General features: G+C 45.3%; 1 protein-coding gene and 1 non-coding gene across 2 annotated transcripts in view; one reads left to right on the top strand and one right to left on the bottom strand.

Annotated features, from left to right (window-relative positions):
- The window catches only part of VWA3A (von Willebrand factor A domain containing 3A), a 63402-nt gene that overhangs the window by 27644 nt on the left and 11664 nt on the right, over nt 1-24094 (top strand). Inside the window, exons 14-26 of the mRNA XM_053556893.1 lie at nt 2640-2775; nt 2892-2995; nt 4780-4860; nt 5230-5324; nt 6980-7099; nt 10959-11033; nt 11242-11386; nt 11769-11964; nt 14878-14948; nt 19159-19311; nt 20712-20802; nt 22154-22261; nt 23214-23311. Of these exons, the coding sequence (XP_053412868.1) occupies nt 2640-2775; nt 2892-2995; nt 4780-4860; nt 5230-5324; nt 6980-7099; nt 10959-11033; nt 11242-11386; nt 11769-11964; nt 14878-14948; nt 19159-19311; nt 20712-20802; nt 22154-22261; nt 23214-23311 (1473 nt within the window). The remainder of the gene's footprint in view (nt 1-2639; nt 2776-2891; nt 2996-4779; nt 4861-5229; nt 5325-6979; nt 7100-10958; nt 11034-11241; nt 11387-11768; nt 11965-14877; nt 14949-19158; nt 19312-20711; nt 20803-22153; nt 22262-23213; nt 23312-24094) is intronic.
- On the bottom strand, nt 3536-3642 carry LOC128562864 (U6 spliceosomal RNA). The gene has a single exon (XR_008373563.1). It is a non-coding gene; the product is annotated as a U6 spliceosomal RNA (small nuclear RNA).

Here is a 24094-nt window from a genome sequence, read left to right as displayed (position 1 = left end):
TCAGTCTCCCAAAGTGCTGGGATTATTGGTGTGAGCCACCACACCTGGCTGAGTTGGTTCATTTAACACTAGCAGAATAACTCAGCCAGCATAACTCAGCTTAGCTTATATGCCTCCCTAAAAGCTAATGCTGTTTATACCACACAGAAAACTTTGCTTTATATAGAAAAAAACTGAGAGTAAACTTAAATAGCTTCATTGAATGAAGGTATGGATGTGAAGTACCAAGCATTTTGACCTGGCTGGATGTAGTGAAAGCAGCATAGCACTGAGAGAATAGGACCTTAAATTTTAATTTCAACTCTTTTGCAGATTATCTATAAATAATAATTGTTAGTAGTACTGTAATTACAGATTTCATTTACTGCATGTTCATTATAAAGAAGGCACAATATTTAATTCTTTAAATCCATTTATTTTATCTTCACAACTATCTGAGGTTAGTGTATTATTACTTTTTGCAGAGTAGAAAACTGAAGTTAAGCAGTTATATAACTTTCCCAGGATCACAGAGATAGAAATAGATTGAATTTGGATTCAACCCAGGTTTGCTGCCAAAACTTTGCCAGGAGTTTCCCAAAATGAAGTGATTGTACTACTTGTCGTTTCCCAGATGATTTTAGACGGTACATAGATTATCTTTTTTGATATTATCTATTTAAAGCTAGCTCATTGTGGTTATAATAGAGCTTTCTAAAATTAAGTACGAAAGGGAGTGAATTTTAAAAATTAAATAAAATTGGGCCAGCATGGTAGCTCATGCCTGTCATCCCAACACTTTGGGAAGCTGAAGTGGGAGGATCATTTGAGATCAGTTCAAGACCCACCTAGGCAATATAGCGAGACACCCCCACTCTGAATCTCTATAAAACAAAAATGATATATGGGCATGGTTGCCGCACCCCCGGCATCAAGCCGTGGTGAGGTGGCGCTGTCCGCATTATAAAATGCGTGAGTAGGTGGTATGTGCTCCCCGGAGCGAAACCCCCAGCACCCCTGGTTTGCGACAGCAGCGCATAAGTTGCCTAGCATGCCTTTGTTTGAACGTAATGACTCACGAGGTGCGGCATAAAAGCCTAAGAAACCTTTGCTCTGAAACCTGTTTGTCGAGTTGAATGCCTGCTTGTTTTGTGAAACTAAGAATAAACATAATGACTTACTGATCCACAATTAAACACAGCAAGAATGGCTGTGCCGAACTCAGTGGCTCCAAGAGAGCCTGCACAACAGCACGTCCCTACCATAAATGTCAGTGACTTGAGACAATGCAGGCACGGCAAACAAGATGTTTCAACATAACATACACTATCACCGCCTGCAGAAAAACGTTTTACTTCACTAATTTTAATATGTAACACAAATCAATAGAGTAGTTTAATGTTTAACAAACAATTAACTATGAATCAAAATATAGTTACTAATAAGAGTAAAAATACATAGAAAATATATATAGAAGTAGTCAAGCATTATACATAAAAGAATATGTTCAGCTGTTTTTAAAAGAGATCATAAGAAACTGAGAACAATTACAGAACTAAGAGAAGTCACAAACCTTGACATTCCTAGATAAGGGGAAGTAACCAGGTGTTACTGATAAAACCACCTCCCTAGAGCAAAAACCTTGAAAACATGTAATGCATGATAAACCACATATGCAGACACAAAGATAATTTACAAGCATAAGCAAAATAACGATTACATTGTTTGAACCTTGGAAAGAAAATGTATAAATACCAACTTCTGAACTCAATAAAATTTACAGCTGCATGCTTCACCAAGTGCTGTGTGCAGTTTGTCATTTCATCCTGCGTCGACCTTTTCAACCAACCTGTACCGTTCACCCTGAGCACCCTCGGACTGAGGCCCATCGACCGGCGGTCCGTGACACATGGTGGTGTATACCCATAGTCCCAGCTACTCGGAAAGCTGAGGTGAGAGGATCGCTTGAGCCCAGGAGTTCAAGGTTGCAGTGAGCTGTAATTATATCACTGCACTCTAGCTTGGGCAACAAAGCAAGACTCAGTCTCAAAAAAAAAAAAAAAAAAAAAAAGATTAGATTAATAACTAAAAAGCTTTAACACTATGTGATTAATTTTTTAAATATTAATAATACATTGGTACTCAGATTTAGCAAAATTCATGAAGGTGGAGCTCAAATGTCTGAAGTTTAGGACTTGCTGTTCTTAGTTTTGCTTATACACTAGCTATCTAATTTAACCTCTCAGAACCTCCGTTTTTCACTTTGCAAATGTGGGCTAGGGGCAGCTGGACCACATGAGATCTCCGTAAATGAGTTGGTATAGGAGTTATTTTTTAGTTCACTGAAGCCTAGTGTTTTAAGCCCATGGAGGGATGATCTGTCCTCTTGGTGCGTATGGTGCTGGTCTTAATGGATGGGGAAGGAGCAAGGAAGATGGGCAAGTGAAAGAAGCAAGGGAACATCTCCTCCTTCCCCTGGAAATTCCAGAAATTCCCAGAGAAGGGGATGGAGACAATGAGAGAGAAAGGCAGAACTGCCTTTAATCTACCAGGTAATGTTTTAAGACAATCCACTTGGGGAGACTGGCGGGTAGCAGAGGTTGAGGACTTTCCAGCTGTAAAATACCGTTATGTAATGAGGGTTTTCTAACTTATTGTAGATTTCTGCAGAGATTGCAAAAGGGGCACTTATGGGTCTCTTGCCTAAACCCCCAAAGCATGAAGCTCCTCTCACAATTGAATTTCCAAACTTGGACAAGACTTCTGCAGAATGGCTGAAGGTCAATGGTCTGAAAGGTAAACCCCTAAAGAGGGCAGAATCTGGGTAACGGGTGACGACTAAAAGGTTAAAGCCTTTGGTGCTCTCTGGGAAGTGCCTTAACCCCCCTTCATCCCCACTATTTATTTTTCAGCCAAGAAATTAAGCCTTTACCAGGTTCTGGCCCCTAATGCATTCTCTCCTGTGGAGGAATTTGTGCCTATTCTCCAGAAAACCGTCTCATCAACTATCCACGAGGTAATTCAAATTCAGTTCAGAGTTCTTGCCAGTCCTCTGCAGGGGAGCTTTTTTGTGGCTTTTCCTGTTTTCCTGAAAATTCTTGGCAACAAAAGTCCACAAGTGGGTCTGGAGGAGGGCGGGCCTGGGAGTTGGATGCAAGCCTTTCCCCCAGGACTCAGGCATACTCATCAAATCTACTGTCACTGCTGTTTCTCAAAGATCTGAAATGAAAACTTGGGAGATAGGGAAAAGGAAGTATATAGACACCACAGTCACCTCCTTTGTGAAGGTTTCCTTCCTCCCCACTCAGGACAGATTTGTTCCCTTATGTCCTCACTGTTCCTTATGCAGACTTACCCTTGCTCCGATAATGTGCTAATGCATGTATTGGTTACAAGTCTAAATCTCTATCAGTCACCTACAGCTTTGGTCCCTGAATAAAGAAAAAAAATAAATCTCTATCAAGTATGAAGTATCTAAAGAAAATACTGTCTTCTCCAGCTCCCTATTAACAAAAAATGATTGTTTGTTTTTTATTTTTTGTCTTTGAAATCTTTTAAAAATATGGAACACTTCACAAATTTGCATGTCATCCTTGAGCAGGAGCCATGCTAATCTTCTCCGTATTGTTCCAATTTTGGTGTATGTGCTACCAAAGCGAGCACAACCCAATAATTATTTTAAGTCAGCAGTCAATGAATGGCTCAGTGCGTGGGTAGTTGGAAGGATGGAGAGGAGGAAAAGAATGATGAACAGGTGTATGGATGAAAATGTGAATGGATGGATGGAAATGTAAGCAGATGGAAGGGTGGGAGGGAAAAAATGCAAGGATGAGTGACATAATGGAATACTGGGCATGCAGAAGGATGACAGTAAAAATTAAAGTAAGGATGGAAGAATGGAGTAGTGAAAGGATAGAGAAACGGAAGGAAGAAATAAGAAATGAAGAGAAGGTGGCGCCTGTGGCTCAGTGAGTAGGGCACCGGCCCCATATACTGAGGGTGGTGGGTTCAAACCCAGCCCCGGCTGAACTGCAATTCAAAAAATAGCCGGGCGTTGTGGCGGGCGCCTGTAGTCCCAGCTGCTCGGGAGGCTGAGGCAGGAGAATCGCGGAAGCTCAAGAGCTGGAGGTTGCTGTGAGTCCTGTGACATCATGGCACTCTACCGAAGGCAGTAAAGTGAGACTCTGCCTCTACAAAAATAAATAAATAAATAAAAAGAAATGAAGAGAAAAATAATGTGGAAATGGAAGACTGAAAGGAAAGAAAGAGGAGTGAGGGATGTGTAGTTCTGGCTGTGGGTAGGTGGATAGATGACGAGGTAGATAGCAGGATATGAGTTGGTGGAGGGTGAAAGAATGGGATGAACAAATTGAATTTTCAAAGTGTCTGTGAAGGCCCCTCTGGGTTCCCAAATCTAAGAAATCATGACAGTATGTTTTAAGGTCTCCTCCTCTGTTCTCTACCACCAAAGCCCTCCAACTGTATTGTAATGACTCTGATGTTCAGAATTGCCTCCCAGGACAGCAGCCTGGCTGCTGCCAGGCAAGGCTCAAGCAGGGCCCTCTGTTTGCCAGCTCCAGACAGGCAATGACCTGGCTGTGGTAGTGGAGGTGGTGAGACAATGTATGTGGGGAGATGGGCAGTGAGTAGAGGCAAATAATCTGGCCCTGGCTATGTTCAGAGCCCATTTTCCTCTTGTGCATCTGATATGGAGAGCCCTGTGCCCAAATTAAACTGAGAATCCTTTCTCACACATGCTTCTGGTCTCCCACTGCCTGTCCTGCCCTTGTCTGAGCACAGAAGGCAATGGTACAATTTGAATGGCATGACGGGACAGTGAAGAATATTCACGTGGACCCGCCCTTCCTCTATGAGTACCAGGTCAGTGATGGGTCCAATCAGTCAGAACCTGTTTCTTTCTGAGGTAAGTAAAGGGGAATGGGAGGAAAGTGTAAGGAGAGACCTGGAATTTTCTCTACCTGCCTCCCCAAGCAGGGACCTTGATGCCACAAAGTCTCTAGTCCTCTGGGACAAGATCTACCTTCTCTCCATTTGACACAATGAAATACTTTGACTGTCCTTCCTGGTCTTTGGCAGATTTGTTCATGAGTTAGTAGACGGGCCACACTGCCTGGCTACCCAAGGACTTAACATGCCATTCCCAGAAGCCAGCTGGGGTACACCCACTTCCTCCAGACCCTTCAGGCCTACCTATTGCCCAGGCCCTTACCGTGGCCCATACTTTTGCAGAAACAGCTCAGCAGAGCTATGAGGATGTACGAGTGGCGGATCGAGTGGCTCTCTCTGGCCAGCCGAAGAATCTGGGGCACTGTCTGTGAAAAAAGGTACCTTTCCCCACACAGTGCTCTTGTTCATCATTTACCCAACTCCTCAGTTCCCTGGTGGTAGCATCAGAAGCCGTCACTCAGATTAGGGTTGAGAAATCTCTCAGCAGGGCGGCACCTGTGGCTTAGTCGGTAAGGCGCCGGCCCCATATACCGAGGGTGGCGGGTTCAAACCCGGCCCTGGCTGAACTGCAACCAAAAAATAGCCGGGCGTTGTGGCAGGCGTCTGTAGTCCCAGCTACTCGGGAGGCTGAGGCAAGAGAATCACTGAAGCCCAGGAGTTGGAGGTTGCTGTGAGCTGTGTGATGCCATGGCACTCTACCGAGGGCCATAAAGTGAGACTCTGTCTCTACAAAAAAAAAAAGAAAGAAAGAAATCTCTCAGCATAACTCTTGGAGGGAGAAAAATCCTCACCACCATCATGAACATTGGTTAACAGGATCTTTGTGTCACTCAAGATTCTTGCAGTTAAAAAGCAACAGGAACTAAATGCAAATTGGCTTAAACAAGGCAAAGTCTGATTAAGGTTACTGAAAATTCTAGAATAGATTTGATGTCTGTCTTCAGGCCTGGCAGCATTCAGTGATTTGTTCATGTCAGGTGGCAAGATAGCAGCTTCCAAACTTAACTTTCTTTCTGCCTGCTCAGCACTCCCAGGGCTTTGGGCCATGAGCCACTCGCTCTGGCCAGGGAGGTGTGATGATCTAATTATTTAGGTTCAAACGCCTACCCTAGAAGCTTGGGGTGGGGTCACCATCACTCAACTCAAATGGGTTGATGGAGGCAGAGGTGTTTCTTTACCAAATTAAAAATCGGGATACTGTTGCCAGATGAGGTAATGGATGCTGAATAGGGAGAAACAATAGGTATCCATTACAGCTGTTATAATCACTCTTTACTTCATTTGATGTGTTACTATTGACAAAATATTATACTTTGTAATATTATACATCTATTATGTAATTTAATTCTCAAAGCAACCTTATGAAAGTCTAATTACAAATAGTTCATAGTTAAATACATCACAGATCAGAGAGGTTTTGAGATTTGCCTAAAGCCACACAGCAGTAGGAAGTGGAATTTGAACCAAGGTCTCCTGACTTTAAAGCCAGTGGATTTTCTTTTGCTGTCCTCAGCTGTCTCAAAATGAGAATGGGGGAGGAGGTGGGAACATAAGATTTGTGGTAGTAAAAGGAGAGGAAAACCAAATGAAGCTAAAGATCTTAAAACAGGAGAGAATAAACAAAAAGATAAAAACATTTCCCAAGAGGCCCAGATATGTGTAGTTCCTTATCTTACTTGCTCCCCTGGCTTCTGTTTTCCTACAAAGACCCCCCTAACCTAGAAAAATATTCTATGCTAGTTCTTGAAAACAAAGAATTTACGGAGATTATTTTATGAAGCCCCTGCCCCTTAAAACATCTCCTGAGACTTTATTCCATTATAGAACCTCTTGGAAGAGAAGGTTCCATGACTCCCTTAGTCTACCGTTGTAACCCCATCTCGGTTGCCCTCAAACTGTGGAGCATATTTTGGCCAGCTATGAGTTTGGCAAGCAGAATCCCCCTGGAAAAAACTTTAAATAGTAAAATGGAACAAAATAAACATTATCTGAGAGATTCAATGCTCCTCGTAAAGCTTGTGTTTCTTTGTAGGGTGGTTATACTGCTCGATATCTCTGTGACCAATTCCATGTACATTATTCATATCCAGCACTCCCTGCGGCTGCTGCTGGAGGAGCAACTGTCCAACAAGGACTGCTTCAACCTCATCGCGTATGTTTCTCAAGAGTTTCTGGTAGCAAGGGCGGGTCGGTGTGTTTGGATCCCAGCGATGGGCTGAAGCTTTGGGACATAGCTGTATGACAGATACTGATATTACAGGCACCCACCATCCTAGGATGGTCACTGGTTTATCTGATTTGGATGATCTTCTTTAGGGCATTGAATAATTAAATGGTTGCAGGACTGTCCCACTGGGGCAAAGGTGGTAAGTGGCCCCAAAACACATGGCTTGATCTGTCAGGATAAAGTAACTCAGCCCGTTGCCCCATTTGGCTTTCAAAGTTTTGAACACAAAAGAGAAAAGGCAGGGCCCCAGCTATATCTTCATCTTAGCCCTCTGCTTGGTTCTAGCAAGCCACACTATTTCAAACATTTAGGCTTTTAATTCTAAGTTTAAATAAAAACTTTGTGTCTAAGTTTGAGTTTTATATATGTATAAATAGCAGATAATTTTTAAAATCAATATATAGTTTTAAAATTATTATATATAATTATATTAGTTTTTTCTTTCTTTTCTTTTCTTTTTTTTTTTTTTTTTTTTTTGAGACAGAGTCTCACTTCGTTGCCCTCAGTAAAGTGCTGTGGCATCACAGCTCACAGCAACCTCCAGCTCTTAGGCTTAGGCAATTCTCTTGCCTCAGCCTCCTGAGTAGCTGGGATTACAGGTGGCCGCCACAACATCCAGCTATTTTTTGTTAATGTTGTTGTTACAGTTTGGCCAGAGCTGGGTTTGAACCCGCCACGCTCGGTATATGGGGCTCACGCCCTACTCACTGAGCCACAGGCACACCTTTTTTTTTTTTTTGAGTCTTATTCTGTCCCCCAGGCTAGAGTGCAGAGGCATCATCATAGTTTACTGCAATCTCAAGCTTCTAGGCTCAAGCAGTCCTCCTGCCTCAGCTTCCCAAGTGGCTGGGACTTGTACCACCATGCTTAATTTTTCTATTTTGTTTTTGTAGAGACACGGCTCTCACTCTTACTCAGGCTGGTCTCAAACTGCTGACTTCAGCTGATGCTCCTACCTTAGCCTCCCAAAGTGGTAGGATTATGGGCATGAGCCACCGTACCAGGCTGTATTTTTTAAATTTATAAACTAAAAATTATATATCATTTTAACTAATTAGGGAAGACACTAAGAAGTATACATTTTTAGACAACCTTACACCAAATAGGGAGTATTCTAAATCTATTATGTCAGCAGTTAATATTAGTCTATACCAGACCTTAATCTTACTCTAACAAATTCTACCAAAAAAAGGCTTAGAGAAATGTTTTAGACAATAGTTCATTTATCTATACATTCAACAAAGTGTATGTATATATTTATTTTAGAAACAGGGTCTTGCTCTGTCACCCAGGCTGCAGTGCAGTGGGACACTCATAGCTCACTGCAATCCCGAACTCCTGGCCTAAAGAAATCCTCCCACCTCGGCCTCCAAAAGTGCTAAGATTACAGGCAGGAGCCATCATACCCAGCTTCAACAAGCTTTATTGAAAACCTGCCAATGACTGCCATGTGCCAGTCATTCCACTGAGGATGTGGAAACAAACACACACAATGCCTGTTCATGAGGAAATTACGGCCTGGTTGTAGGAGACAGGCATGTCAATAAATAAATGCTATTAAGAATTTTCTTTTCTGGGCGACGCCTGTGGCTCAGTCGGTAAGGCGCCGGCCCCATATACCAAGGATGGCGGGTTCAAACCTGGCCCCGGCCAAACTGCAACCAAAAAATAGCCGGGCGTTGTGACAGGCGCCTGTAGTCCCAGCTACTCGGGAGGCTGAGGCAAGAGAATCGCTTAAGCCCAGGAGTTGGAGGTTGCTGTGAGCTGTGCGAGGCCACGGCACTCTACCGAGGGCCATAAAGTGAGACTCTGTCTCTACAAAAAAAAAAAAAGAATTTTCTTTTCTTTCTTTTTTTTTTTTTTTTAAGACAGAGTCTCCCTATGTCGCCTTTACAGCTCACGGCAACCTCAACTCTTGGGCTTAACCAGTGGCTCTCAACTTTCCTAATGTCGTGATCCTTTAATACAGTTCCTGTGGGTCATGACTCACAGGTTGAGAACCACCGGCTTAAGCGATTCTCTTGCCTTAGCAAGAGAATCTGGGGTTAGGTGATATCTCAGGGTAGTTTTGATTTGCATTTCTCTGCTGATTAGGGCTTAAGACCCCGAGTTTGAAGTTGCTGTGAGTTGTGACACCACAGCACTCTACCAAGGGTGACATAGTGAGACTGTCTCAAAAAAAAAGAAAGAAAGAAAGAAAAAAGAATGAAGGAGATTGATTTGAGTGTGTATAGCAAAATGTCCGCAGTAAGTCCAAAGGACTGGAAGCAAACAGGTTATAAATAGTGCATATTATGTAGTTCTATTTCTTTTTTTTTTTTCCCTGAGATAGAGTCATACTCTGTTCCTCCAGGCTAAGGTACCCTGGAGTTAGGGTAGCTCACAGCAATCTCAAACTCCTGGGCTCAAGTGATCCTCCTGGCGCAGCCTCCTGAGTAGCTGGGACTACAGGCACCAACCACAACACCTGGCTAATTTTTCTCTTTTTAGTAGAGATGGGGGTCTTGCTCTTGTTCAGGCTGGTCTTGAACTCCTGAGCTCAAGGGATCCTCCTGCCTCAGCCTCCCAGAGTGCTAGAATTATAAGTGTGAAGCTCTGTGCCTGGGCTATAATTCCATTTCTATAAAATATATATTTACCTATAAATTTTAACTCCAAAGGACCATAGAACCATAAAGGAAACAGAAATTGGAGAAAGGAGCAATAAAATTGGAGGAATTTCCATATTCTGTACACTGCTGGAATTTTTGTCCAACTTGAAGAGAAGATTTAAAATCTGACTATAATAGAGATATTTCCTCTGGGAAGTCAGTGTTAATATTTGCTAGGGCGCCTCAGTGGGGAGGCTTAACTACAGAGGGCAAAGGAGATGAAGAGGGGCTGGTACACTATTTTTCCAGGGAGTACGTCCATATAGGGAAAAGAGGAAGGAGAGAGAAGTTGCTCAAAGAGTACCTTCCAGGGGAAGGAGGGAATTTTTAAGTATGGGGAGGCTTAAACATGCAGAAAAGCAACCGGGGAGAAAGAAGCGAAGGAAAGCTGGGTATGTGTGTATGTGAGGGGGTAACTGTGGGGTATTCTCAGAAGAGAGTATCAGTGGTGAGGTCTGGAGTTCCCATGGAGGAATTACTCTTGGATTAGAGACGGGACCGCTTTTCCTTGATAAAGGGGATAAATCCTCTTCTCAAAGGTCTTACATTCTGTCTTATATAGTTGGGCGTGGTGGCTCGCACCTGTAATCCTAGTACTCTGGGAGGCCGAGATTGGTGGATTGCCTCAGATCAGGAGTTCAAGACCAGCCTGAGCAAGAGTGAGACTCTTTCTCTAAAAAATAGCCAGGTGTTGTGGAAGGCACCTGTAGTCCCAGCCTCCAGGGAGGCAGAGACAAGAGAATTGCTTTAAGCTCAAGAGTTTGAGGTTGCTGTGAGTTATTATACCTCAGCACTCTACCAAGGGTGAAAAAGTGAGACTCTGTCTCAAAACAAAAAATTCTGTCTTATAAGGAAAATTAGGTGATGTACATTTTTTAAAAAAGGAATTATAGTGTGAATGGAGAGGTAACATGCTATTAAATATGAGGGGAGGTTAGAAGGGAGACACAGGTGGAGCTCAACGCATGTGCTGGGACATGTCATGACCAGCAAGGAAGGTTCATGGCTGGCCCAATAACATTTTAGGGAAGTCATCAGAATTTTGCACCCCTAAAGCCTGCAGAATCCACAGAGCTGGGCTGCAGCCTGCACAAGGCCCCTGCCTTAAACAAGCCCTCTTTGCTTCTTCAAAGGTTCGGAAGCACAGTCAAAAGCTGGAGGCCTGAGATGGTTCCTGTAAGCCACGACAATTTACAGAGTGCCTGGCGGTAGGTGACGGGTGGAGATACTGCTGCCGTGTCCAAAGGCAGCCTGGAGGGTGTTGTGTTCTCCATTCCCCTCTCCAGCACCAACCAGCTTTCTAGCATCCCTGTCCTCACACAGCCATGGGCAGATATTGGAAAACAGCTGCCATCTGCCCACTGCTCCCCTTCTGGCTCATGGGGTCCTCCAGGACACCTGTCCTTGCCTCCCCAGGTGGGCCCTGAGCCTACAGTGTTGGGGCAGCAGGAACATCCTGGGAGCCCTGCGGAAGGCTGTGGAAGTGGACTTCAAGGACAAAGACAAGCACCAATCGCAGGGCATCTACCTCTTCACAGGGGGCATCCCTGACCAGGACATGGTGGGTAGACCATATCCTGGGTGTCTGTTATCATTTGTGACCAGTCCATCTTCCCTTGGCAGGGACACCAATAGTTTGTCAAGCATGGTTTTCTATACCAGCTCTACCCAAACTTTAAAGTACAGACAAGCATCTGGGGATAATTGTGAAAATGTAGACCCTGGTCCGGTAGGTCTGGGGTGGGGCCTGAGAATCTGCATTTCTAATAGGCTCTCAGGGGGTGCTTTCAGGTCCAGCTCCCCCGCCACACCCCATCAAGCTGTTTATGTCCTCTTGGTGCCAAAGTGCAAGCAACTATAGACCCTCAGAAAATACGATTAGGCTGGACCCAGAAACTTCATGGCCCTCAGCTGTGAGCCCCTGGCCTTCTCTCCCCGCACAGCCCACACTCAGCTCCTACGTGGCCGAGGTCTGTGGGGGCTGCGACCTCCGGCTGAATGTATGTCTCTTCTACGTGGGTGAGCCACCGATGGACACCATGCCCCCAGCCTGCTATGCCAGCCGCACTGACACAGCTGCTGCCTACAGGGAGGTCACCCGGGCTGCTGGTGGTCGCTTCCACTGGTTTGGAGAAACAGGTGTGTGAGTGGCCCCTTTGCCCTTCTCTTTCCAGATAGTTGTCTTAGCACCAGCAGAGCTCCCTTATACCAGGGAGGCATTCCAGAGAAGTGAAAATTACATTTAAATGTAAAATTACTGGCTCGGCACCCATAGCTCAGTGAGTAGGGCGCCGGCCACATACACCAAAGCTGGCGGGTTCGAGCCTAGATTGGGCCTGCTAAACAACAATGACAACTGCAACCAAAAAACTAGCTCAGCGTTGTAGTGGGTGCTTGTAGTCCCTGCTACTCCGGAGGCTGAGGTAAGAGAATCACTTAAGCCCAAGAGTTTGAGGTTGCTGTGAGCTGTGAGCTGTGACACTCTGGCACTCTACTGCACTCTACTGAGGGTGACATAGTGAGACTCTGTCTCAAAAAAAAGTAAAATTACTGTCCTAGAGATGGACAGTCAAAATGGTTGTTCAACAATGTGAATATACTTAATGCCATTGAACTGAATATTTTAAAATGATTAAAATGGTAAATTTTATATCATATATATGTTGCCATATTTTTTTAAAATTTAAATAAAGTAAAACTTTGAAAGTATGTTATGGTAGGTACAGTGGCTCATGCCTGTAATCCTAGCATTCTGGGAGGCCGAGGGAGGAGGATCCCTTGTGCTTAGGAGTTTGAGACCAGCCTGAGCAAGAGCAAAATCCTGTGTCTAATAAAAATAGAAAAACTAGCTGGGCATTGTGGTAGGTACCTGTAGTCCCAGCTACTCTAGAGACTGATGCAGTGGGGGATCATTTGAGCTCAGGAGTTTGAGGTCAGGGATGCCCCCTGTGAAGAGGTAGATGCCCTGTGATTGGTTGCTTGAGGTTGCTGTGAGTTAAGTTGATGCCAGAGCACTCTAGCCTGGGGCAACAGAGTGAGAGTCTGTCTCAAAAAGCAAACAAACAAACAGCCTGAGGAAGAGTGAGACCCCATCTCTACAAAAAATACAAAAATTAGCTGGGTATGAGCCTGTTTTCCTAGCTACTCAGGAGGCTGAGGCAGGAGGATTGGCTGAGCCCAAGAATTTGAGCTCAGCCATGAGCTATAATCTCACCACTGCATCTAGCCAGGGTGACAGAGTATGACCCTGTCTCAAAAAAAAAAAAAGGTATTTTAGAATGTCAGAACTAGAAGGTACCCTGAAGATCCCTTAGATTAATGTTTCCCAAAGGGTAGTATGTTCACAACAGGTGGCTGGCAAGATAGCTGTCAATGGTAGATGAAGCAACATTTTTTTATTATGACAGTTATATGCTTATTTTATCATTCCTAGAAAAATACTGGCAGTGGCATCAATCTGCTTTAAATACACAGTCATGCATCACACAATGATATTTTAGTCAATGATGGACTGAATATACATACAATAGTCCTTTAAGATTATAATATCATATTTTTACTGTACCTTTTCTATGTTTAGATTCGCTTCACTACACAACTAGTTAGCATTGTGTTACAATGACCTACAGTATTCAGCACGGTAACAGGCTGTGCTGTTTTGCCGGGAGCACTAGGCTATACCATACAGCTTCAGTACATAGTACGCTAGGCGCTAGGCCTTCTAAGTTTGTGTAAGTGTGCTCCATGATGTTCACACAATGAAATCACTAACGATGCATTTCTCAGACCACGTCTCCATCATTAATCAGGGCATGATTTTGCTTGTAAGTAAACACGAAGTGAGTGGATTAAAATACACATTTGAAATAAATAAAGGTTTAAAGGGTATACAGACAAGACATAAACCATAACAGTGATATGGGAGTGATTGGGAACCTGCATCCTTAACACTACATTTGGCCTTCTAGGTCGTTAAGTGTGGCCTTTTGCCCAATAAAAGGCTTACAGAACAAGCCTTTTATTACAAAGGGGTGCAGCAGAGAAAAATGAAGCTTTTTTTGCTTCCTTTGGTGCTTAAAAAGGAACAATCTTGAAATCAGAAGGTTCCCCACCCTGTCTAGTGCATTCCAGCCTCTCTGATTGATAAATGGAGTAATTCCCAGGGATGCAATGTGCCTGTGGTTGAACTCTGGGCCCTGTTTCCCAGCTCTTTCTTTCCTCAAAAGTGCTGGATGTGTACATTTAAATTATTGGTAATTGTCACTAATAATAGCACAGAACAGCTATTACGGGCCAGACACAGTTCTAAGCATTTCACAGATACAGGTTGGATATTCCTTACCCTACTTGCTTGGGACCAGAAGTGTTTTAGATTGCTGATTTTTTCAGATTTTGGAATACTTAACAGGTTGAGCGTCCCAAATCTGAAAATCTAAAATATAAAATGCTCTAGCAAGCATTTCCTTTGAAGCATCGTGTTGGTGCTCAGAAAGTTTCAGATTTTGGAGCATTTCAGATTTTAGATTTTCGAGTTTGGGGTGTCAACCTGTATTATGATTTGTTCCTCACAATAACCCTCTGATGTAGGTGATTATTATCCCCATTTGACTGATAGAGAAGCTGGGACACAGAGCTCAAAAGAACACAGATAGTTAAGTGTTGGAAATGGGAGTTGAATCCAGGCAGCCCAGCCTTACAGTCTGTCTTTAGCCATTATACTCCAGCCCCTCTCAAATGAGACATCAGTGTTCTCTGCAGACATTACCTACTATAAAAATTCCAAACTAGGTCCTTTTATTCACTTGAGTGGCAAGACCTTTGCACCTGACCTGCTTTACTTGTGGCCCTGTGTTGCAAGGCCAGCCTCACTGTAGGTGACCACACCATACCTGCCCATCCCCTTCACCACTGGATAAGGGGGCAAGCCAGCTCAGTCCCTTAAGGCCCCACCCTGTCCCTCGAGCTCCAGTCACCTCCAAAGGTGCATCCAGATGTGGACAGTTGCCAGGATCCACACTCCCTTCCCATGCTTACAATATGCTTTGCTTCCAGGCATTTATGAGAGTGATGACATCAATGCCATCATGTCTGAGATGGAGAAGGCTTTCAACTACTCCCAAAAGGTATGCCTTGGGCACGGACCAAAGGACAACCCTGGCTCCTGTATTCATTTCCTGTGGTTGCTTAAAGTAGACATTTTTTCTCTCATATTTCTGGAGGCTAGAAGTCTAGAATCAAGGTATCAGCAGGGCCATACTACCTCTGAAGGGCCTAGGGAGAATCCTTCCTTCTGGTGGTGGCTGGTGTTTGTTTGTTTGTTTTGGTGGGGGGGGTGTTTGTTTTGTTAAATGGCACTGGATGCTCATTTAAAATGGCAAGGAAGACTTTATTTAAGACTATTGCAATAGGGGAGAGACATTGAACTCAACTCTGATAATAGCAAAGGTAAATGAGGATTGATAGCCAATGAGCAGAGTCAGTGGATGGAAAATTACTAAGAGGAACTTGATTAGCTATCATAGGTAGGGGATTCATGCTACAGGCTGGCCAAGGATTTAGGTATCAAGGTGGGAGATGAAGAATTTGGTCAGATATCAAGGGTAAGGAGGGGCTCACTAAACTGACTTAGCTTAGGATTCTTTGCTAAGTATCTACAATCGGGTTCAACAGGTCAAGGTCTTTTTGAAAAGGAGGCACAGCGGCGGTGCCTGTGGCTCAGTGAGTAGGGCGCTGGCCCCATATGCTGAGGGTGGCGGGTTCAAACCCAGCCCCGGCCAAACTGCAACAAAAAAATAGCCGGACATTGTGGCGGGCGCCTGTAGTCCCAACTACTCAGGAGGCTGAGGCAGGAAAATCACGTAAGCCCAAAAGTTAGAGGTTGCTGTGAGCCGTGTGACACCACGTCACTCTACCCGAGGGCGGTACACTGAGACTCTGTCTCTACAAAAAAAAAAGACTCCCTCCTTGACCAAATTTATAGGCTTCTTCAAACCTCCTTTTCTTTTTTTTTGGTAGAGACAGAGTCTCACTGTACCGCCCTCCGGTAGAAGTGCCGTGGTGTCACACGGCTCACAGCAACCTCAAACTCTTGGGCTTATGCAATTCTCTTGCCTCAGCCTCCCGAGCAGCTGGAACTACAGGCGCCCACCACAACGCCCGGCTATTTTTTTATTTTTTTATTGCAGTTCGGCCCGGGCTGGGTTTGAACCCGCCACCCTCGGCATATGGGGCTGGCGCTCTACTCACTGAGCCACAGGCGCCGCCCCAAGGAGGGAGTCTTTGTCATCAACAATGCTTGAATGTTCCTTGGTTTGTGGCAGAATAATTCCTGTCTGTGCCTTTGTCTTCACATGATTATCTTCCTTCTGTGTGTGTCTGTATCTCTTCTCTTACAAGGAAACTAGTCATATCATAGTAAGGGCTCATTTTACTCCAATATGTCCTCATCTTAATTTACATCTTAATTATACCTGCAAAGATCCTATTTCCAAGTAAGGTCACATTTATGGGTCCTAGGGCTTCAGATTTTAGCCTATCTTTTGAACAGACACAACTCATCCCATCTCAACTTTGCTCTTTGTGGCCTGATCCACTGCCACCCAAGGCTTCAGGTCAATCATGAGTGTTTCCTATAAGTCATTGATGGCATATAGTGAAGGTCTAGATACTGTACCATCTGGCCTCCTTTGAGTTCCTTGAACACATCAAGCTCATTCCTAAACTCCGGGTCTTCACATCCTCTGTTTCCTCTGCCTACCATCCCCCACCCCAGATCTTCTGTGGCTTGCTGCTTATTATTCAAGATGATGGGGGTTAGGTCCAAACAAGCTTTATTTGTCAGAAGGCCAGCGATTCTGGAGAACAGAGAGAGTAGTCTCTCAATTCTATTCTGCCTCAGTTATAATTCTAATAACTTTTATAATGAAATACAAGGATACCGACCTGAAAATTTTAACTTTATCTGATAGGAAATAATACGTTAGTCTCCAGTCTAACAATGTAAAATGTATAAACAACAGAAAGGCGATTTTCATTTTTAAAACTTTTATAAGGGAATAATAAGAGAAAATACCCTGTCATTAAAGTAACCTTTACTCTCCAACATCATAACATCTATCATCTATGTGTGACTACCTCCTCAGAGTCTCCTGAGATAAACATCCTCCCAGTCATGGAGAAATCTTAACTACATAATTCTGGGAGCTGAGCAGACTGGGTCAGCTGTACTGCTTCAGCTCAGCTTCTCAGACTCCATCTTGCAGACCACTTTTCTGGCTTCACTAACATGTCACTTCCTCAAAGAGGGAGCTGAGCAGTACAAGTTGTAGTTAGAGAGGTAGGAAGGAGTTGGATCATGTTAGAAGCAATGAGAATGGGAGTAAGGGAACAGACATGAGAACACTTACGAAAGAATTGACCAAACTTGTAACTGACTGCGTAGAGTGAGGAAAAAGAAGAAATCCAGAGTAATGACCATGTTCCTTATGGGAGGACCCGGCAGGCAGTGGTGCCATAGGTCCCAGGTGTGGAGAAGAGTCCCAAACAGGAGAAGAGCCCATGGGGAGTTCAGGGCAGGTGGGCTTGGGACAAAGGTGAGTTTGTGGGGCTTTGAAATACTAAGTGAAAGTATCCTACAATAGATAGGATGCAGATAGAGATTTAGGGCAGTTTAAACCATGGTGGTAGACAGTATGTTGGGGCCATGGCCCAGGCAAGGGAGGCGTCATGAAGGACTCTTCTCTGATTCACCATTTGCAGAGGGACTCGCCTCCTTGACTGGACTGTGGCAAGGCCACATGTCCATGTTCTTTTCCTCTGTGGCCATTGGATGGGCAGATTTATGGCTCCCCTGGCCCTACCTGAGCTGTCTTCCTGACACCAGGGCCCTTTGATGCTATTTATTTATTTATTTATTTGAGACAGAGTCTTACTATGTTGCCCTCGGTAGAGTGCCATGGCATCACAGCTCACAGTGACCTCAAACTCTTGGGCTTAAGTGATTCTCTTGCTTCAGCCTCCCAAGTAGCTGGGATATAGGCACCCACCACATCACCCGGCTATTTTTTTTTTGTTGTTGTTGTTGGTTGTTGTTGCAGTTGTTTTGCTGGCCCAGGCTGGGTTTGAACCCGCCACCCTCAGTGTATGTGGCTGGTGCCTTAACCACTGTGTTACGGGCACTAAGCCCATTTGATGCTTTTTAAAATCTCTCTTTTCAGGTGCATGTCAATCCCATTCCCTGGTCTTAACAACTCATTTATAAGGTGTTAATGGGCAGTAATGGCTTAATCCACCCTTTCTTAGGATGCTTCTTTGCTTTTGAGTAACACCATCCAGAGCTTTCCCTTAGAATAATTACTGGAGGAGGACCTTGCAGGCAATTGAGAAATTTGTAGGCGAAAGGAACCCAGTATTACGACACCATTATTGCACCCACATCTGGAGTCTGCCATGGCATACAGTGAGCTGACCAGCACACATGCAGGCTACAGTGTCTTACAACAGCAGGAGTGCTGGCTTTGAACCAGCCCCACCTGGGTTTGAATTAAAGCCTCTTTACATGCTAGTAGTATTACCTTGGACAAGAACCTTAAGCTCACAGACCTTTGGTTTCCTCATCTGTAAAATGGGAGTAAGGGGCTCAGCGCCCATAGCACAGTGATTATGGCACCAGCCACTTACACCCGGGGTGGTGGGTTCGAACCCAGCCTGAGCCAGCTAAACAACAATGACAACTGCAACAAAAAATAGCCAGGCGTGGACGGCACCTGTGGCTCAAAGGAGTAGGGCACCGGCCCCATATGCTGGAGGTGGCAGGTTCAAACCCGGCCCTGGCCAAAAACTGCAAAAAAAAAAAAAAATAAATAATAATAATAATAATAAATAGCCAGGTGTTGTGGCAGGTGCCTACAGTCCCAGCTACTTGGGAGGCTAAGGCAGGAGAATTGCTTGAGCCCAGGAGTTTAAGGTTGCTGTGAGCTATGACACCATATCACTATACTGAGGGCAACAGAGTGAGATTCTGTCTCAAAAAGAAAAAAAAAAATGGGGGTAAGGTAGCACCACCTCTACCAGCCAAGCTGGAATGTTCTTATTGGCATGATATTAACTAGCCCTGTGCCTGGTGTTTCCCAAGACCTCCACACCTGGGGTTTACAGTTAGTAGGACTGATCCACAGCATTGTCACCCCAGATGGTGTTCTAGGGACAACAAGAAAAGCCTAGGAGTGCCATGGGTTCCAATAGACCCAGGCACTCCTGCCATGTAGGTATGTGCGTGTCTGTCCATCTGTCTACTGTGGCGAGGGTGCTGCTAACCCTCTAATCCCATTGCAGTGTGCCTTACTAGTGGCCTCCCTGAAGAACCAATCAGGAAGAAAACAGGGAAGTGCAGCCCTCCAGAAAGAAAAGCCAAGGATGCTCCTGCAGAGAAGCCAGCCCAAGAAACTCTGTTCTACCAAGCCCGCGACCCCCTCGGTGGCCAGAATGGTTTGACTCCCCTCCCAAATAACACACAAAGTGTTTGGTTTCCACTTTGGCTCCTGGTCGTTCCTGGGTCTTAAGATGTCTGGGCCAGGCCCCCAAGCCCAGGGCCAGTGGGGATAGGACTATTTTCTGTGGTGAGTGTCCCCTAGATGCCCTTCACCTAGCCCCCAGGAGGAGAAACTCCCCTAAGGGACCTGCTTTTCTGCTCTGGGAGCTCCTATGGATGTCCCTCCTCGCATTTGGCTCTACCTGCCTATCCTAGCATCATTCCCAACCTAATACCAAGGACTGTGGAATTGACAGCCACTGTCATATCTGTTACCTCATCATAGACAGTCTCTCAGGGAAAAGGAATTAAGGTCTCTAATAGATTCTTGCTGCTGCTGTCCAGGGCTTAGTGGGGGCCTGACTGGAACCTGAGAGTGACCTTTGCCTACTGGGGCTTGGCCCCATCCAGGGCCTGGCAAATCTGTCCTGCATGCAATACCCATCTCACCTCAGTGGTCAGTGAGGCCTCCAGAGGAAGGACATGGGCACAGCTGTGCTTGTGGGTTGAAGGGGCACTGAAACCTGCGAGCTCCTCAGCATTTCACTGTATGATAGGCCCTTGTGAACACAACACATTTTCAAAATGAGGAAACCTATCCCAGCCAGGATGTAGCTTATCCCTAGCCAAAGGGCTGCATTTCCAGGTGATCCTGTGCATACCAGCACTGCCCCCATTCAAAGAACTCCATATTTGGGGAGCCACCCCATGCCCATCACCCTCTCTTGCCTTCTCAATCTCAGGGTCTGACTCTTATGCTGAGCTGACCCATTATGAGGAGGCTTAGGCTATTCCAGGCAGGGCCTCTCATGGGCCCTCCTGTTACCAGGCTGGGGGTTCTGAGCATGCCAGTTCTGGGTCTCTTATTATGGCAGCTCACCCAGAGATCTCCTTAGCCAGTGCAGGATCCTGTGTGCCTTTGACTGTTACCATATTCCAGTTATGCCCAGAAATAAAGGAACCTCTCCCTCAAAACTGAGGTGCCCAACAGGGCACAGAAGTTACCTGAATTGTTGGACATGATGGAAGCCCTGACATGCCAAACCAGTAGGAAGAGGGTCAGACAGCTGGTGCAGGAAGTTCTGGCAACCCCCACAGCTCTCCTAGTTCTCTCTTACTCTCTCTCATGCTATGCACACCCATATACACGTTCATGCACATGTGTGTACACTTTTCACCTCAAAACCCAGAGTCCCCTCTGAACCTGCTGCAAGATGGGCCACACATGTCTGAGGAGTCCTCTCCCTTAGGCTCCTCCCTACATAAGTTCTTAATTGACAAAGTGAGGTTGGGATGAGTGGGGTACTGCCTGCCACAGAGAGCAGGGCTCTGATGACAAAGATGGCCTGTTTTCTAGAACATTAAAGATGACTCCAACAGAGAGAAGAGTCCCCCCTCAAAGGCTCTGAAATGGCATCTACTTGGTGGCAAAGCGGGCACTTCACCAGGTAAGGCATAGTCATAGTCAGGCAGGGTGAAGGGGTGGCATGGGCACAGCTGAGGCACGGAAGCATAGTTACAGCATTGAGAACTATCCATGATTGTGTGCCAGCCTATCTATAAGACTATGCCATGTAAAGCCTATAACAATCAGTCCTGTGTAGCAGAGCTCAATCAGCTTCCCTTCTCACTAATAAAGGCTTGGGGAGGTGCCATATGGATAATGTTGTCACAGGCCATCAAACTTTTTTTTTTTTTTTTTTTTTTTTTGCAGTTTTGGCTGGGGCCAGGTTCGAACCCACCACCCCCAGTATATGGGGCCGGCACCCTACTCCTTGAGCCACAGGCGCTGCCCTACGATTTTTTTTTTTTTTTTTTTTTAGACAGAGTCTCACTTAGTCACCCTTGGTAGAGTGCTGTGGCTTCTTATCCCACAGCAACCTCAAACTCTTGGGTTCAAGTGATCGCCTTGCTTTAGCCTCCCAAGTAGCTGGGACTACAGGCTCCTGCCACAATGCCTGGCTATTTTTAGAGATGGGGTCTTGCTCTGGCTCAGGCTGGCCTCAAACCTATGAACTCAAGCAATCCACCTGCCACAACCTAATCCCACCTGCTGGGATTATAGGCATGAGCCACTATAATTTTTATGAAAGTACTCAGCTATAGGCCCAGGTGGGAGGATAACTTGAAATCAGGAGCTGGGCAATGTATCAAGACCCCATCTCTACTAAAAATAGAAAAATTTGCTAGATGTGGTGGCATGTGCCTGTAGTTCTAGCTACTTGGGAGGCTGAGGCAAGAGGATTAATTAAGCCAAGAGTTTGAGGCTGCCGTGAGCTATGATGATACCACTAAACTCTAGCCTCAGTGACAAGGCTAGACTCTGTCAGAAAGAGTAGAGAAGGAAAAAGGAGGAAGGAAGGAAGGAAGGAAATGAGGGAGGGAAAGTAGGACCTAACACCATATATCCTATTTCTAATGTCAAAGATATGACAGAGTGGCTCAGAGCTGAGTTCTGCAGTCAGCAAGACTGGGGTGGGATTGAAGGATCAATGCTCTGGTTCTGACCATCTCTGAGTTCTGCTTCCCTCATCTGCAATGTGGGAGGTGGGGGGAATGAAACAGGATGGAGTAGCCAAGACTTAGCACCATACCTGGTAAACATCTGGCCTTGGTACATGGAAGCTTTGGCTCTGGCTGATCAGGCCAGAGGACCTAGGATGGGGGAAAGGGTTGCCTCAAACCCGTCTTGGAGCCCCAACTTCCTAGCTGAAGTTGAGAAGTCTCTAAGCCAGGCTGGGCAGCTTAATCACAGAAACTAACTGGGCTGCTCCAGCCAACAAGCCCAACGTCCTCTAGCTGCAGCCCAGCCAGTGAAAGACGTAACAGAAGAGAGAAAGAAGACCAAGTTCCGGGAAGCAGAGACAGCTCTATCGCTGTTCTACACAGACACAGGGAACAAAGTGGGTAAGCTGGAGGCCATGCAAGTGCTCTTTTTCCTGTGGGAACTGTTTAGGAGCAGCGTGCCCCTGGGATTGGAACCCCTCCTGCTGTCCCAGGACACGGGCAGCAGGGCCTCGGCAGCAAGGCTGTCCTCACACAGCTCAGTTCTCCCAGCCCAAGGAAATGGACACACGCAGTCTTGGAGCTAGCCAGAGAATGAGGAAAGTCAATTTTGAAGATGAAACCTCTGTGATCCTGGGAACTCTGACTATATCCACCAGGGACAGTTTCCTTAGTTTGAGGCAGATTGGGAAGAGGGTGGAGATAACTCCCCAAAGCCAGCCTGACTGACTGCTGGTAAAGGACAGAGATCCCTGAAACAATTCAAGGCTAGGTAGCAGTTTCAAAGCACCTAACAGCCTCCCTTTTTACCTCTCAGCAAGTGGGCCCTAAGGAATTTTACATCTGACTTGATTGACAGAGAAATTGATGTGTGGAATGGAGTAGCTAGGGAGGGGAGAAAGGGGCACTAGATCTTGGTCTGTTTGCAGTGGCTGCAAAGGAATACCTGAGTCTGGGTAATTTTTTAAAGAAAAGAGATTTATTTGGCTTACAATTGTGCTGGCTAAAAGACTGGCATCTGGTGAAAGCCTTGGGCTGCTTCTACTCATAGTGGAAGACAGGGGAGCTGGTGTGTACAGAGATCACATGGTGAGAGAGGAAGCAAGAAAAGGAGTGGGCAGGTGCCAGGCTCTTTTTAACAACTAGCTGTCCTGGAAACTAATAGAACACACTCACTCCCACACCTACAACCACGAAGCAAGGCATTAATCTATTCATGAGGGATCTGCCCCACAACTTAACCAAACACCTCCAACTAGGCCCCACCTCTAACACTGGAGATCAAATTCCAACATGAGGTTTTGGAGGGTTAAACATCCGAACTATAGCAGTGACCTCAGTCTGTTTCTCCTAGGATCAGTGTACAAGAAGTACCCTCAAGGAGGGGCCTTGAGAAGGACTAGTTCTTCCATTGAGTTGCCCAGAAAGGATACAGCCTGCTCAAGCCAAGAGGTACTAAGCAGTCAGTACTGGCACATGTCCCTTAAGCAATACAGTAATTCCTTTCACCAACCATTACTCCCAGGAAGGTGGGTATGCTTGGAAATGAGGACAAACCTGAAAAGAATGCTTACTGTGGCAGATGGGGTAAGATTTAATGGACCTAAATTCAAAATCTGGGTCTGATGCTTCCTAACTGCATCAGGGCAAGCTGCTTCCTAGGGCAAGTCACTTAGCTACCCTCAATGTCTTTGTTTCTAAAATGAAGACAATTGTATCTACTAATGAGACTGAGGTAAAGATTAAAGTGTATTTTGTGTTAAGTGCTTAGTGGTATTAGATCTTCCTGGTTGCAAGCAACAGAAATCTCCCTTCTTGTTCCTATAGAGATCGAGTATCTGTCTTCCTATAACTACTTAAGGAAAGCTTGAGCCTGGCTCTGATTGTGCCAATCCTGGATGCCATGCTCTGATTTCTCTGAACCTGCTTAGCTCAGCCTCCCAAGTAGCTAGGACAACCATGCCCAGCTAGTTCTTTAAATTTTTATAGAGATTGGATCTCACTGTTGTCCAGGCTGGTCTTGAACTTCTGGCCAAATATTTTAATAAATAATCCAGGCCAGGTATTGTGGCTCACACCTATAATCCCAGCACTTTGGGAGGCTGAGATGGGAAGGTCACTTGAGCCCAGGAGCTTGAGGCTGTAGTGAACTATGATGACGCCTGCACAGCAGCCTAAGCCGCAGAGAAAGACACTACCTTGGGGGGAAAAAAAGTCAGTCATTCAATTAAGCCT

This window comes from Nycticebus coucang, chromosome 12, assembly GCF_027406575.1.
Source record: "Nycticebus coucang isolate mNycCou1 chromosome 12, mNycCou1.pri, whole genome shotgun sequence".
In the NCBI taxonomy this organism is placed as follows: domain Eukaryota; kingdom Metazoa; phylum Chordata; class Mammalia; order Primates; family Lorisidae; genus Nycticebus; species Nycticebus coucang.
The sequence above is the reverse complement of the archived record's forward strand: the minus strand, read 5'-3'. Positions and strand labels throughout refer to the sequence as shown.